This window comes from Carya illinoinensis, chromosome 9 (assembly GCF_018687715.1).
Source record: "Carya illinoinensis cultivar Pawnee chromosome 9, C.illinoinensisPawnee_v1, whole genome shotgun sequence".
NCBI lineage: Eukaryota > Viridiplantae > Streptophyta > Magnoliopsida > Fagales > Juglandaceae > Carya > Carya illinoinensis.
In genome coordinates this window covers 3,500,288-3,518,409 of record NC_056760.1, presented here as the reverse complement: position 1 = coordinate 3,518,409, position 18,122 = coordinate 3,500,288, and the positions used below count along the sequence as shown (strand labels likewise).

The 18,122-nt window shown below is 32.3% G+C and overlaps 1 protein-coding gene across 1 annotated transcript; it reads left to right on the top strand.

The window, feature by feature from the left end:
• The first annotated feature begins 4,426 nt into the window (after positions 1-4,426).
• LOC122275183 (zinc finger protein WIP2-like) lies at positions 4,427-7,116 on the top strand. Its single transcript, XM_043084156.1, has 2 exons — positions 4,427-5,101; positions 6,437-7,116. The coding sequence occupies exons 1-2, from the start codon at positions 4,547-4,549 to the stop codon at positions 6,872-6,874; spliced, it is 993 nt and encodes a 330-aa protein (XP_042940090.1). The 5' UTR covers positions 4,427-4,546; the 3' UTR covers positions 6,875-7,116.
• The last annotated feature ends 11,006 nt before the right edge of the window (positions 7,117-18,122 follow it).

The following is an 18,122-nucleotide window of genomic DNA, read 5'->3' as shown; positions in this document are numbered from 1 at the left end:
GCGACTGTTGTGTATGGTACCAAAAGTAAATGTAGCCAAATGAAATAGTACTTACATCTGATACTACATAATATTCGATTAAACTATTTGTAATAAAGTCATGATAGTATACGGAGATAGAAAACAGTGATCTAGATATGGAGAGAAATTGGTTGGCCTCTTCCTCTATATATGGCCACAAGAAGAATTGGAACAGTATTATGGGGACTCAAACAATCTCTTGAGTTCGCAGTTGAGCGGGCAGACCAGTACTGCGCGCGCGCACCAATGGAAATGTTGGCCTTCATTGAAACTCTAAAATTAATGCTAGATAGTTTCTTCGTGTCCCAGCTGCTTAGATCATGTCCTACTCTCGATGATAGATACCTATATTATATCTATATATGATGCACACAATATTCTTTTACCCTGGCCTCTTGCTTGGAATGGGTGACATCCTCCAAAGAACGCGTGCTTTCACAAACAGTAGCCTTTTTCTTCTTCTTTTTGAAACAATGGCGGACCTAGCTATATATGTGTGTGTGTGTTTATGTGGTAGAAGCAAATTTGAAAATCATCTGTATATATACTAAGGGAGAATGGGATTAGGGTTGAGAACATATTTATTTATTGAGGTAAAGAATATATATTAAGACAAATAGATATAATATGTAGACCTTCAAGGTTACTGCATTAAATATTATATTAAATGCTGCTCGTGGAGTCTACATGCTCTTGTGTTTATCTCTTTTCAATTATATAAATAAGATATTAGAGACAAAATTATAGGAAATCTCAATTCACATTTTGGATGGTCTTATGGTAACTGTTACTGATGATGTTTTTATATAGAATAGTGTTAGATACAGTTTTAAACACAGTTAATCTATCATTACATAAATGATTCTTTTCATGTGATACCAGATTTATTCACTTATTTTAAAAAAAATTATATAGAATTTACACACTTTAAAACTGTAAATAGTATTTCTATTTTATATTTAGTTAATCTAATTAATGCTTTTTATGTTGGTCCTTAAAACAATATTGGAGGACAAGGTAGGTGCATGCATGTGATGATGCACTACATGTCCATGATCAAGTGTATGCCATAATTAGGTAGTCATGGGCTGATGATCTGGCCCTAGCTGGCCCGGTGTGACAACCACAGAATAAATAGTAGTGACAGTATATAATGGAGTACTAACTATGGTACCATTTCTGATGATCATTTAATTGTTTGCTACCAACGCAAGAATTAATGTTTCTAACTCATCACGATTAATACACATTCGAATTACGTACGGAAACCTAAATGGCCTGCATGGTGCATGTATGTGTATATATATATATATATACACTGAAACTAAAGAGTGTTGCTTATTGTGGACGTCTTTTACCACCACTAACGTATGATCACTTGCAATCAAAAAAAATAAAACAGTTTAAGAGTTAATATTAAAAGAGTTGATTTGTCACGTTGTTTATTGACTTAAATATCGGAGGCATTTTCACAAACTCTCAATTAGCCGTTTTACTCTTTAGTTATAAGTGATTATACGTTAATAACGATGAAACACGTCCACAATATTGCTATTAGGCCATTTAAGCGTGGTATCACATGTCGTGCTACGTGGCTCATTAAAAACAAAAAATATATATTCAAACTAAAACTAAAAGGGTTAAAAATAAAAATAATAATAATAATATTGAAATTCTAGATTTCTTTTATATTTTTTATATCTATATTTTAATTTTTTTTAATAAATTAGATAGCATCACATAATAATAAACGTCAAGAATACCATCTAAGCAAGTAAGTTTGAAATCGTGGATAACATTATATGAATAGGCTGTGTTGGGTAGTCTATTCAATATTTTTTTAATTATTTTTTATTACTATTTATAAAATATAAATCATCTGAAATTACTCCGCTAACCGCAGCCAAATAGCTGGGTAGGGGCCGGACTGCTCAGAATTCCAATACCGCAACTACTTCTAAATGGTGGTGTAGCAAGATATATAGCTCTGTTAAACTTTCTAGGATAAATTAAAGAACTATATTTTACTTTGATATTTTATTTATTGTACTAATATTTAAAATGAGAATCAAACTGAAAATATCCTGAGTCTACCCAAATATATGTCTAAAGAATTATTTATATAAGGACAATGTGGACACTGGACAGGATTCTCAGTACGTACCGATCAGATATATATATATAAATTTTTTTCAACATTTTTTTAAGTATTTAAATTTTTTTTAAAAATAAAAAAAATCATAAATTCATTTAAAAATAATTCCTTCATCATTAAATAAAAAAAAATAAAAAAATAAAATGCAATTCGTTATAAAAAGCTTTCGGTAGCAAGTCTATGTGGAAAGAGTATTTTCCTTTTATATAATACTGAGTCTTAAGATTTTTCTAGAACTAGAGTACTTTACCAAATTCTTTTATTTTTTAACACCTTTAGTATATAATTGGATGATAGAGCACGTTTTAATATTATTCTTTTTTTTTTATTTATTTATCAAAGTTGCATTGATTTTTGTATTTCTTTTTAAAATTTATAAAAGTTGTATTGATTTTTGTGTTTGTATGACAATTATATCAAAAAGTAAAAAATTAAAAATTAAAAAATATTTTGTGTTTGAGTGGTATTTGGGAATGAAATTATGAAAAGTTTTGAAAATTCTCATATTTGCTAAACATTCCCAAAAACTCAAGAAAATTACACATATATATACACACACACTAGTAGTACATATATATACTAGTAGAGTAGTGTTATATATACTTATATTTTTATTTATAATTTTACTTACCAGACTCATTTTGCTAGTTTTATTTTGAAATTTAAATTTTGAATTTTATATTTCATCATTTTCAGCATATCAATAACTGACATGTGAAAAAGTAAATTTTTTGTAAGTTTTTCTTAAATACATTTAAGCATTTTCCATACTAGTATTGTGCATGTGCTATATATATATATATATATATATAAACACACACCAATAAATTAGTTATAATATTTATGAATGTATAATAACAATAAATTAATAAACAATTTTTTCACTGTTCCTTTTCTTTGATGTCTAGCCTTGTGGTTAATGTTTCAATGATCTTTTGATGGTTAGGACTGTTATTTTTAATTTGAACAAATCTTTTCTTCCATAGTACTAAACTTATGTGTCAAATTCGAACAATCATGATGATTTAAATGAGAAATGATACTTGTCGTCATGAGTGCATAAGATCAACTATACAATTACTTTTTAAAAATAAATAAATATGAGATTTATATGAAAAAAATTAATTTTTTAAATAATAGATTTCATTCATTTTTAAAGTGACTGTACTGTACTTATACACTCTATAATTATATGGTATGAAGTAATATAATATAAATCCACAAAAGGAAAATCCAGTCATATATGGCATGGAGTAAAATAGTCTTAGGTGTACTACTCAATTTATAAACCAAGCAGCAAATTATAATAGATGATCATCAGCCGCCCGGCCGCAGTTAATTATAATCTAGGAAATTAAGATCCGATTCCAAGTTCTTTGCACAAGAACACAAATTTTCTCATTTTATATATAATGTGATCTACACGTAATATTGGTCATGCAATAATTAATTAAAACAAAAATGGATTAAATCCAAGTTAATAGGAAAAATGAAAAATAATAATATGTACATGAACGCCTTGTAATTTAAATTAATGCGATTGCCTTTCTCAAAAATAAAAATAAAAATAAATAATGTGATTGCCAAGTGATCTAGATATATATAATAATAAGTTCAAATACTTAAAAAGAAAGATAGATACATGTTAACTTTTGCATAATTTTGTAAAAAATTAAAGGCGATTATATGTAATTTCAAATTTAAATCAGGTAAAAAAAAAAAAAAGTTTTAATATTTTTTATGCAACAATACTAATGTTGGAGGTTAGGTTTGTTTTCACGAATCATTTTAATTTATTTTATCTTATTTAATTATTATAATTTTTTTAAATTTTTACATAAAATAAAATAAATAATTTTATTTTTTAAAATATTAAAATAAAAATAATATTAAAAAAATTTATTCTAATAATATTTTATTTAATTTTTAATTTTAATTTCAACTCAGATCTTATTAGTAAAAATAAACTAGGCGTATTAAAAAGGGCAGGATAAAAAAAAATTAGAAAGGAAGAAATGATGAGTGCAAACCAGGGACATCATAAATGATAAACCACAAAACGGCCGGTAACGGTATTTTCATAGATTCTGCTAAAGAAATAATAAAATTCATAGATTCTCTCTTCCAATCCTAACCAAAATTAATTATTTTTTCTTTTTCTTCTCCTTTGGGTGATTCTAAATTATCTTCCACTTGCCTTTACTTTAATCCATTTGAGAACTGTATTTCAGTACTCTCCACCCTTCACCGTCCACTCCCTTCAGCCATTTTGTACTCTCTCTCTCTCTCTCTCTCTCTCTCTCTCTCTCTCTCTCTATAAAAGCAAAGCCAGCACAGGGAAACTATTCCTCCCCTACTGCCTTTTTCACCATGGCTGACCCCTACCCAAATTTCTTCACAGGTCTATACAAATTCAACCCTCTCCACCATTACCCTCCTTCAAACCCTCCTCCACACCCTCCCTATGCTCACGACTTCTTCATCAACCAAAACGACAACTCTTTCTTCCACTACCATACCCCACCCGCATCCCCTCCTCTCAAAGAAGCTCTCCCTCTTTTAAGCTTAAGCCCTACAAAGCAAGAACCTGTAGTAGATAAAGAAGAGTATTGCAGTACTGCCATGGATGTGGACAAGATCAACAAAAGCGCACAAGAAGAAGAAGACGACGATGAGTCTGTGACTGTTGCACTGCATATAGGGTTGCCAAGCCCTAGTGCTGCCGAGATGGCTTCTATGCTCTCTGCTTCTTCCTCGGAGATCAATGATACAGATCATGGAGATGGTGATGATTCTGGGTACCCCATGAACAGGCTCAACAAGGGGCAGTACTGGATCCCGACTCCTTCTCAGATTCTCATTGGCCCAACGCAGTTCTCATGTCCTGTTTGCTTCAAGACCTTCAATAGATACAACAACATGCAGGTTTGTTTCTTCCCATGAAACTATCCCCCCCACCACCCTCTCCCCCGCCCCAAAGGTCCTTTGGCCCCTCTGCCTCTCCTTTCTGGATTTCTTCTTCCTTTTTCTACATTTCCAAAATATTTTAAGGAAAAGAAAATTGGATACATAGACCTTCCTTCTCTGTGTCCATGACTTTCTTTCTCTGTGTCTGTCTTTTCTTGCCTGATTTGAGCCTCAACTGTTCTCATATGCTTGGGTTTAAAGATGACAAAAATAGATTGATCCTCTGGGCATTTATTTATTTATTTTTTTTAAGATCGACTAATTTCTCCGGGATTTACCGTCTTCAAGTTCTTTTTATTTTATTTTGTTTTGTTTTATTTTTTGCATGGTTTCTGGGTATCGGGGTTGGAATTAAGATATCTTTTCTGATCCAAACTGAGACTGAGATGATCAGTATTCATGAGTCCCTTCCCTTTATGTGATTGAACAATACATGCTATGTTCCTTAAGCTCATAGTACTTTGAAGTCCGTGCTACACACGTCGGCAGGTCTGTAGAACTGAAATATTGCAGTGCTTCTTTAATCAGAGGCTCAGGTCATGATTTTAATCCATGAACAGATTGAGGTCTCTATGTGAACCTTCGGTCTGCAACAAACGGTTCTCAGACACGACAACCCCAAACGTCATAGGATACAATTACGAAATCCCATAACCCAGACGGCCTGGTCTTTCCATTTCCTTGTTTCACATCTTGTTTTCACTCGCAGATGTTGTGAAGAGAAAGAACCTAGTAATCCGAACAATTCGGGTACAACAAAGTGAACTTTCTGTTTCATACCTTCGCTGCAGCAAATTCACTTTTGACTTTCCTTTAGGGACGTTGTTTAAGCCCGAAAATTTCGTACTAAGGTTCATGTGAGAAGTGCGAAACTTCTTTCAAATGCCTACTTAAATTTCCATACATATATACATAAAAGAAAAACCTTTGAATTTATCAGCCAGTACTAAAAATTTCAAAGACCAAACATTCGCATCTTTATCTGTAAACTAAACCCCCAAATTTAAAGCGGAAATCATACATAATTGTCACACTAAATTATCTACCGATTCCACACCGTACGATTAAAACCAAACTATTTTTCAAGAAGCTAAAATTAATTAGTGGATTGAACATATTGCTTACGAACTTCTGCTACTATATATATATATAGATTAGGTCATGCATTTTGGTTAGCATTTTTTTTCATTGTTGATCGATCTGGGATATGTAGCAGTACTTTGGACGCTGTTTCTTGCTAAATTTGATGTTTTTTTTTTTTTTTTTTTGCCTGGTGTGAATAAATTTTTGCAGATGCATATGTGGGGGCATGGTTCTCAGTATAGAAAAGGGCCCGAATCACTGAGGGGCACCCAACCAACAGGGATGCTTAGGCTTCCTTGTTATTGTTGTGCACCAGGGTGCAGGAACAACATTGATCACCCGAGAACAAAGCCTCTTAAAGATTTCAGAACTCTTCAGACACATTACAAGAGGAAGCATGGAATTAAGCCGTTCATGTGCAGAAAATGCGGCAAGGCTTTCGCCGTGAGGGGTGACTGGAGAACCCACGAAAAGAACTGTGGCAAGCTTTGGTATTGCATCTGTGGGTCTGATTTCAAGCACAAAAGATCTCTCAAAGACCATATAAAGGCTTTTGGCAGCGGCCATGCGGCATATGGTATGGATGGCTTCGAAGAGGAAGATGAACCAGCATCCGAAGTAGAGCAAGATAATGAGTCGCTGCAGTGATATTAACGAATCGAGCATCAATACTAGTAAATGATCTAAAGTCCACAATTGGCTCATTTGCATTAATATAACCATGGCTTTCTTACTAAGAACTATAGACGCATGAGCTTCAAATTACTAGGAGAGCCGATTTATTAGATTTTTCATCTTGTTTCTTTTCTGTTCCTTTTTCTTTAGCATTTTAGGATCCAAAGCACATCCATGGTAGGCAAAGTTTTTGTAAATCCATTTTCCTTTCAACTTTTGTTGCTGTCTCTTCTTTCCTATTCTAAACAATGCGGAAAAATATAAAAACATTATTTAGAAAGTGATTACGGATATGTTTAGAAAACCGAAAGATGTTCCTACCGATAAATAGGCGTCAAAGCGGTACTTTATGAATATGGTGATTGGAGGGAAAATTTAGTGTTCTTTTTCCCTTCTTTCCATGAGGAAGGCATCAGTAGTGTCCTGATCAGCATTCTCCTTCGTATGCAAAAAATTTTAGAGGAGAATCTAAAGTGAGAGTAGGCCCTTCCCCCCCCCTCCCCCCCCCCCCCCCCTCCCTTCTCAATCCTAGCTACCGGGATATATAGGGATTTGTTAAGACCATTGCAGTTAGATTAATAGATTATAGCAATAGAAGTATGCTCATTTTCTAGCTATCAAGCAGACTTCACTTCCTCAGCCAGTATTGCAAATACACGTACGTGAATTTATCAACATCAAAACGTGGAAGAAATACACGTGACGTAAGTAGATGCATGACCACATGAATTAGTATTAGTAATATATTGATATTACTTGCCGACAAAAAAACAAGGGTTTGAGTATGGTACTTTAGGTTTACCACGAAAAGCTGACAGAAAGGAAGCCCTATTTGAAATAATAAGCTACCTAGCTCTAAGATTTTGAGATGATGATTCATGATCCAAGGATTGATAAATTTTGTGGGACGTAATTTGAGGATATATATCTTGGCCTCAATAATTCATTTTCTCTTTTAGGATCCTCATGTGAGTCTTCATCAATTCACGAATCTGAAAAATGCGTTGTAAGGGGTGTAAATGAAGCAAACCTCGCAATAGACACTTGACCAGAAGAAAAAAATGGATAGGGAGAGGGGTGAGTATTTTTGCACAATTATAGTTGAGCTAGTCTTTTCATCCTGAATATAAAGATCAGCTTTTGTTGGGGGGTGCATACGATACCCTCTTGCCTTTTTTTTTTTTTTTTTTTTTCTTTCTTTGGGGGATACCCTCTTGCTTTGTTCAGTGGATCATGTGTTTGTTGATGTAAGGAACATATACCATTTGAGATTCACTATTGTATGGAAAATTCAAGGCAAATGATTAGCTTTTGAAGAGAGAAAAAGAAGGGTAAATAGCATTTACCAGACACTCAAGACAGGTTATGCAAATCGTTTGTCAGGTTGAAATGAAATGGATCCCCGTTGGCAGCTTTCTTGAGAAAGAATAGATCAGAGAGCTAGAGAGAGAGAGGGAGAGAGAGTGAGAGGGTATGGGTGTGTCCAAAAGGTCAGCTAGGCTGAAAACAGAAACAGTGCGGAGACCAAGTGGAATTGGTTGGGCCAGTTTGAAACAAATACTGATGCCTCCTACGTACAGTGCTACATACTTCCCTTCTGATGGATAAACTGTAGACTGAAATGACCTCTCAATAATATTTTGACCACCTTATTCTATATCTCTCAGACAGTTTTGAAATATTGCTGCCTGCAATTCTGGCTGATAAATACACAGAGCATGTTTTCAAGAACAACAATAATGACAATGTGGGATAGCCATGAGAAAAACAAAATCTTTCTGTGCATTTTCTTTTGGGTTTCAGCAATTTAGCGTCACTTTTACATTGACTGCAATGATCTTTTGATGTAAGACCATGACCACCACGTACAAAGTTAACATTCTGCCACTGTCAGTCAGTGACCATGTGGGCTTACTAATTCCTTCGTTTACTGCTATGAAATATTACCACATGATCTAAACAGTAAACTATAACTAAAGCATTTATTGACCATCAATATCCTACCCCTTTGATGGGGAGACCATACCCTACCAGAATTGACCCCTTGGGCCACTCTCCTTTCCCCTACACGTCTCCATCCACATCTCTCTCTCTTGTTTGTATGTGAATGTATGTGTGTATTCACGTACCACTTCGTGAGTTTAAATTTTCCCAAAAAAAAAAAGAAAAAAGAAAATTACTTTACATTTACAATATGTTAATCCAACTAATTTTTCTCTCTTTTTTTTTTTTTTTTTTTTCTCCTGCAGACAACCCCAAGAAAACTTTAACTCGATAGAAGACTCAAGAGAAAAGCTCGTTAGATTTTCATTTTTTTCCTCTATCTAACAGAACCACGTACGTTTTAACTCACAAAACTATTTTATTTTTCTCCTGTTCTTTTCCCAATATTATCTTACTGAAGATCTATACACGAGTATTATATAATATATTACGTTTCCCAGCTTGTATTCATATTGCGCAGTACAAAGAGACAGCTTGCCACACTCGGTTGCCTAGCAAAACAAAACTCGCCTATCTTCGTATATTAAAATACGGTACTTCTAATAAGATAAATACTTGTGGGAATTAATAACGAAGGCGAGACAGAGAAAGAGAGATCAGGCGGCCGGGAGCGGGTATATATGATTACCAATACGTGGAAAAGGTTTTAGTTGCTTTTTCTTTGCTTATGTTTAAGAAAACAAAAAACATGGCATAACACAATAGTGCACGTACGGGATACAACTTTTCAATCAAAAAAATGCAAAAGCTGATGGACAATATCATGAGATCAAGCGATTTACCATATATCTTTGTCTGTGCCGACGTTCCAAAATTTTCTTGAAGAGATTCTATTTTCCCATGAAGAATATCACTACTTATAGGAATATTGATAGTTTTAAGCTAGGGAATGCATTTATGTTAGAACGTAACTCCAAAGTCTCCAAGTTCTTTCTTGTTACGTACCGATATTCTATTGTTTTAATTAATTAGAAGTATAATTACGACGTAATTACGGCCTGTTAAAAAATAATAAAGATCATATTAGTCAGCTAATTAAATTCTAAAACTCTCTCTGCAATCAAGGTAACAAAAAAAAATAGAGTCAATTTAGTATAAATATAGCATTAATTACTGCTCTGATAACAATTATGGATGTTAAAGTAGCGTCAAACACAGTGTAGAAAAAGGTCGCTAGCTAGCTCTTATAACTTGTCCATAAAGATAAATATGTTCTTCATTGAAATGATGACCATGCTGCATGGCCGAGTGTAATCGCAATATATATTATATGCCCTCATCATATATCAAATGGTCCAACTGTAAGAAGGTTGATTTGAGGTACTTTTGATTCTCAAAGTAAATGAGACAACTTTGTTTGAGAGGCCCCAATGAGCAAAAGAAAAAGGGAAAAAGGAAAAAATAATCTTGACCCATAATCACGTAACTTTGAAAGGAAGTAGAAAATAAATTTAAAATCGATAAAATAAAACAAAAATCATTCTTTTGGACTATACCTAGGGACCCCATTTTTTCCCCATGATCATTATCCATGACATATGCCTACTTTCATCCATTCTCTAGCTACTGCTAAAGTTATATTGGTTTGATGCTTGGAGATTCTCCAAGTTGGAGGCATGCATTGGGTATCTTTGTTTGGGGAATATAGAGAAAAGCTTCAAAGAGAAGTAAGCTGCAGCTACAATATACTTGAGAGAGAGATCAGAGAGAGAGAGTCGATCTAGGCTTTTTTTTCTCTATGCCCGAAGTGAGGTAGGAAAGTTAAAAGAAGTTTGACGTTCAAGCCTAGCTAGATAGCTATCAAATCACACACAAGTATATAATCTAATTTTATATAAAGAGAGAGCTACATGAAGCATGTAATGAAGGTCCATTGGCAGAAGATCCTATTAAAGATAAACAACTATAAAGCCAAAGAAACCCGCGGCCAAAGGCACTGATCATTAGCAGAAAACCCACACGATCGAACAAACCGCCTTTTAAAGTACTTCGAAGTATTATGATCAAGAGGATTCCACATGCATGCAATTCTCAACTTGACAGAATAAAATATATATTAATTTATATTAACTAAATGCCCAACCCGTCCTAGCTACCTAGCTCTCCCATTTTTATCTGTGTACGTACGTACGTACGTACCATCTGCAGGTAACTCACTCATTTTCTGTGTATTGTGATAATGCCAGATTTTTATTTTTACTTCTTATTTTTACAAAAAGAAGATAGAAAATCGTACGTGCGTGGTGTTGATCATAAAGCCATGCATGCAATTGGCCGACGCAGTTGGTGCATGCTTTTAGCCGTCGTTTGGCTGCAAGAATACGTTGAGATTGCTTCAATTAAGTTTAATTTTAAACTAAATTTAATATTTAAATATTTAATTCTTAAATTATTAAATTTATTTCAATTCAAAATTTCTTTATATATAAAACCTATAATCTTCTTCAAATCAACAAATTTTTATACCGCATTTAATTCACAACTTTTTTCAAATTTTTATAAATAATACTAAACTCATCTTAATATTTAAATACATTTAAACTTATTTTAAATAAACCCCACATGACTCACGCTACCTATTCGACTCACTATTATTCATAAATAACTTAGTTTAGATAAGCTTACATCGAAATGAACCTTAAGGTTTGTTTTCATTAAGAAAAATGATAAATACACAATACTTTTTACAACATATTTTACAATCATGTTTTAATTTAAATGAAGAGTATTATTGTAAAATATTATATAAAAGTAACATCACTTTATAAAAATACCCTTATTTTACATCATGTATTGTAAAGAATGTTGTGTACGTACGTGTGTATCATTGCTCTGAGCATGCAATTACATATTTTATCTTTTCAATTTTTTTATTAATAAAACTATAAAGAGTACAGCTTAATATATCTCTTTTTTGTTTAGTACCTCTAATTTAATGACCGATCGATATGATGAAATGCATCATCGAATTAAGCAATCATAATTGGCATTAATATTTATTAATTTGTCATGGATTCACAAAATAATATATATTTAGAGTATATATATTCATTAATGTAAATACCTCTTCCAGCTTGTAATCATTTTTCAATGCATGCAATTAAGTATATATATCATCATGAATTAAGGAGATGTTGCACAACTAATATATATAGCAAATTAATAACATGATTATCAATGCATAATATGTGTACTGCTAGCTAGTATATATATCCTTCTTCCAAATTAAAATCCTGATCGATGGCATATTCTCTAATATATATATATAGTTCTGAGTCATGAATAATCAAACATATATATATAGGCTTGGATTAAAGCTAATTTGGTGGGTCATGTGGAAAATATATATGGATTGTAGGGCTCACTCTAGATGATAATTCCCATGATCATCATATCTTTTCCAAAAACCCAAATCAATGAGGAATTAAAGAGGAAAGCTTTTTCTTTCAAAAGACCACTTTCACCAGCTTCCTAGAAGGATCCCGTCAGTGGAATTAATACTGTGTATGCATGTAACAAAAAAGTAGAAAGGGAAGGGTGAAAAGGAAAGTATGTCCTCTATATATATTTTTTGTGACGACAAAAGAAAATCCATCATCATGGGGAGAGAAGGAAACTATATATAGAGTAGGGACAGGTAGAGGATCAAATGATACGATCATGGGCCAACGAAAAACAATGGGAGGATATGCAAATGATTAATGGTGATCTATACAAGCAACAATAAATTAAATTATAATTATATTTTAATGATTTCGATTTTATAAATTAAAGAAAGATTATATATTATATATAAGCATCACTCTTTTTTGCTCACGTATACTGCATCCACAGTACTCAATTCTCAAACAAAAGTTTAAGATCTTTTTTTTTTTTTTTTTCTGTATAAAAGATGTTATACTTTTTTTTTTAGGAATAATAAAAAAAAATCAATTCATCATCCATTTTTTCTGATATTGGTCATTTTAACCCATGTAATTATATATATATATATATATATATGTATATATATATATTTATATATATATCCATCATGTCAGTAATTCAAAATTATGAATACAATTTAGGAACCAAAAATAGACAACAATTAGCAAGGCTATATAGAAAAAGAATTAGAAAACATGATATATGGACATTATATATATAAGATCAGAAAATGAAATATCTAAATTAATTAATAGAATTAACTCCCTAGTGAAACAAATTACCCAAAATAATTGAAGCATATATGCCAAGAAATTAAAGAATTTCGTAAAATATGATCAAGAATCATGTATGAAATTATTTAGCATGTTTTTAGAATTTAAACATACATACCCATAAATTTAAGCATCACATTTCCTTGTATTTGCAATTAATACATGATGAAGTATAGAATGGACCGGATTAGCCAACATGACAGATCAAGCTAGCATTGCACTTCTTTCTTTTCAGTCTCGCCCATTAATATTCATGCAATTACGTACGTACATGAACACTCATGATTAATGGAAAACATTACCAATTGCACGCGATCATATATATATCCTTTGAATTTATAGCAGATTTACGTACTTTATTTTGGGAGACGTGTCCTCCCAAAACAAACATGATCTTTAAAATGGGGGAAAGAAAAAGATCTACCTAGCTACATACATAAATGAATTAACATGTATTATCTTTGAACGATCGAGTAGTATTCCATATTCTTATTTGGGTTTTGTGAAGGGCCGGCGCCGGGCAGAAATACGGTGACTCTAAATTCCTTGAAAATTTTGGGATAAGTGCACTGCACCAATTGTAGTGCATGCTAGCTCCAGACAATTAGAATAAAGACCATCATAAGCTCAAACTGACATATATACATGAGTGACGGGGTGACACGTACGTGAGGGGAGACCCTACACCCATGCATGCATATATGCCACAACCTCATCATATATATATATATATATATTCCTAGCTATGACATATATACATGATAGGATCATGCACAATTATTAATGGAAAAGGTAATATATAATATTAATACTATTGGGAGAGGAGAAGAAAGTAGAAAGTGACTTGACTAGATAGATAGATACATGCTCAATGTTACGCTATCCTCTTAACTCTTGATGATCTTGTAGACGTACGAAGTCCACAATTTCTCATTCAAGTTGACCCTGCACGTACGTACGTGTTCGATTCAAATAAATGTTCCTGCAAAAAGTCGGCCTCCTGAGCCTGAGGTGATCATTCATCAGCCTTTCTTAATGCATATATATATTATCCCCACATCTTGGACCAACGTCGTGGATCATCATGCATGGTCAAGTGGGAAGAATAATTAATCTCACACTTCATTATCCATCCATCGATCATCTAATTAAAAGGTCTACTAGCTAGCTAGGCAATAATGTTTACATATAAGAACATATATATATAAATCAATATCTTAAACCAAGATGGATTTTGCTGTCCATGCTTTAGCCAAGGATGCATAACTTCTTTCTGAGGAGTGTATTATACTGGAGGATATTCTCTTCCTTGTATTCGTTCTTTAGTTTGATGCTTCCTATTAAGATCAGACTTTTCTTAAAAAAAAAAAACATTTACAAAAGGTTCTTTTTTTTTCCCCTTTACTTCTCTCTCCGCCTACGCTATGATTAGAAAGTTTAGAAGGAAAATATATAATTAAGAGGGGATCATCGATGATAGGAGAAAGATCAGAAGAGAGATAGTACTGCAGATAGGAATGGAGAAAAAAGTAAGAAAATTTTGTGCATTAATTAATTCCTAATTAGTTGGCTGCGTAGAAAATTAGAAGGGAGATTAAAAAGAGAAGCGAGTACTTCATGTTCATTAATTGTACTATTTTAAGCTATAGCCGTCATCTTTTGACAATTCTTTTTTTTTTTGGGTATTAAAATATATAGCTGGATCATTTAATTACTTATATGGGTCATTAATTATTTATAAGCAACGTCTAAATTAACATAAAAATGCCTTTTTTAATCAACCGACCTCTCCCTTAAGGGGCTCGATGGGACACTACCCTAAATTTTATAAATATTAATTATAAAATGCATCTCGATCCCTGCCAATTTTCCTTATTCTTACATCAATTTAGCACATTTAATCAAATTTTATTAATTCTTGTAATTCTTTTTTGTTGCCTCTGGAGTGCGCGCTTTTATATAGAAAACAACATACGGGGATTTTCATTAATTTTATCAAACCACCACCTTGGAATTAGTCCAACGTCGAGAATTAAATAATAATCTGATCATTAATTGAGGTCCAAAAAAGGGAGAGCATGGGCAAGTCCTATATATATATATATATATGGCCTATGAATATCTCCTAACTAAAATCTTGTTCATCATGACTCTAATTAATTAAATTGCAATAGAGAGCTCTGCAAACTCTTGGATACTTTTTTTATTTTTGGACCTTGTAATGATGCGAAAGGGGAACAACCATGTACCTACGATATGCCATGGGGGAACATATCACGTTGGTATCACTTTCAACTACCGCATGATCCATATCAATGCTAGCTAGCTTCGTCGACCTCGTAATTACTTGATCACTTTTGTATATATATGAAAAAAAATTATTAATTTTCATCCTATTATATATATATACACACTTCCCGTCCTGGTACTAGTGGGTCTAGTCATGTACATTTGAATTAAAAAATAAATAAAACCATTTTTTATTAAATAAGTTAGGGTGATCGCTAGCTAGCTAGCTAGCTAATTGGATCAATATTCCTTTAATTTATAATGGGTCAATGTTTAGAGCACCTTAATTAACTTGTATGGGATGAAGTTTACGTAAATATGATTGAGAATCATAATAAATATTTCTCGTTAAGATATAAATAAATATTAAGAATATTGTTATATACAGTTATAAATTGTGCAAGCGTCACGCACTTATTTTAAAAGATTAGAGTTTAGTATTAAAAAATTAATTTTTTCATAACGTGGATTTTAGATATTTTACTTACTTTTTTCACAATAAATGCGTGATTTTAAATCGAATCTATGACTCATTTGTCAAATATTAATACTGATGCTATATACAAAACCAATAATATTGATCAAGTAAAAAGGGGTATACGTAGCATCATCTTTTTGCTACTGCGCGCCTGGGTGCCCTTTCATGACTATGAAAGATGCATGGGGGTACCTTCATTTTTGTGCCGGCCCCTTGAGATCAACAAATATTTATTTTTGGGCTAGCTAGCTAGCTCCTTAATTCATGATCATGAGTCAGTGGACTGAACACTACTACTTTTTTCTTGCTCCTTGAATGAGGTTGTCTTTATCTTCCTTTTTCCCATACCCTTTCTATCAATGGGACTTTGGGAAATCCAATCAAAACCTCATCTTTTTGCCAATGAAGGAAAGGTGATTAAACAGGCAGCTTTTGCTCCTACAAATTGTATATGCATGTCTTTATATATGTTTCTTACATGACATGTTATGATCATTTTTAATACCAACCCACCATATATTTTGCTAGCTGACATTCTCTGTATATATATGTACAATCATATCATCATGTGTAATCACTCCATCCCACTAACATGCACCACCTTTTTTTTAGACCCGGTTTAGATTAAGAGGAACTCTCAACCCATCTCATCTCATTTCATGTTATTATTACAACTTTCACAAATTCTCACATAAATTAAATACAATAAATAATTCAAAATTTTCAAATCTTAAAATAATAATAATATTAAAAAATAATATTCTAATAATATTTTATTCAATTTTTATCTCATCTCATCTCAACTTACTATCCAAACCTAACCTCAGTCAACAACCTAGCAAGCGACTGATCAATCTAAAAACCTGTCTCCACAATTTACGTCGGATTTATGCCACTAACAACCTATTTATTAATCTGTTTCCTAATAAGAATTAGGGAGAAATGGCAATTAGCAAGGAGAGAAGTTCAGGAACACTTTGATAAAGATGAGGGCCCATGATTGACAGCATGTGTCCCCAGTTAATGGCAACTATGATCCCTTTTTATTAACTTCTTTTAGCTCCCTTTTTTTTTTTTTGGGTCCAATAAACACTTCTCTTTTAGAGTACTAAGAACCTAAGTTATTTCCATTTTCCTGTGTATATATAATAGCCTTAATAGGTTTACTCCCACCTTAATGGCAGTCAATATATAAAAGATTTTGTTTGAAAAAAAAAGGCCCAACTAATTTTCATGGATAACTTGACCACGAGACTGCCCATGGCATTAGAAAAATGTCCCTCTAGATTGTCCTATTTTGTGTGATTTTGACCCGGCCCATCTAGTTTGTTCATATATCAACAATAATAATACAATTAAAATGTCTGTTTTTGTTTTTAATTAGGATAATGATCAGCTTACTACCTTCCTACCATTCATTTCAGCGTCGTTCATTTTCACAAAAATTTTCATCTCATTTCATCTAATAATTATAATTTTTTCAAATTTCTACACAAAATAAAATAAACAATTCAACTTTTTCAAATCTCAAAATAAAAATAATATTAAAAAAATATATTTTAATAATATTTTATTCAACTTTATCTCGTTTTATCTCATTAGCAAAAACAAACGAGGACTACTCTATAATGTATTCAAAAATTTTATTATTTTTTTTAAGTATTTTTTTAATATCCTTAATCATTAAGAACAAATTTTAAAAATATACAATTTTACTAATAGTCACTTATTTAACCAATAACCATTATGTAAAAAATAATAACAAAATAAATAAATAAATGAATAATAAGTCTATGATTATCCTTTTAATTATTGGGATTGTTTAGGTTCCCAAGCTACTCCAAACAAATTGGAGTTTCTGAACGGCACTCTAATTGATTGGGCCAGGTCATGTTTATATGGGATGGGCCGGAATATCAATGGTCTTGGATTTGTCTGTGTGTCAGAAGTCTTGGACTAATACCTCGTTAGTCTGAACCGGAAGTGATCTCGCCTAATTTCAGTTGGGCCAGCCCATTTGTTTTCCTCCTCTTTTTTTCGGGTTAAATTATCGGGAGCTCCAATTTTACAATCACTCTCTCAGGTTATCTATTCAATTTTTATTGAATTAGAAAATAAAATTTTAATTACAAGTATAACTATGTATTAATATACTAGGTGGGAGCAACGTGTAAAGCACGTTTGTCTAATTTTATGAAATGATTATTTGTAAAAAATAATATATATTTTATCAAAATTATTGATGTCACTT

Coding starts and splice junctions, on each gene's coding strand:
- LOC122275183 (XM_043084156.1), top strand. CDS start 4,547: ATGGCTGACCCCTACCCAAATTTCTTCACAGGTCTATACAAATTCAAC. Junction 5,102..6,436: donor ATAGATACAACAACATGCAG/GTTTGTTTCTTC, acceptor AAATTTTTGCAG/ATGCATATGTGGGGGCATGG.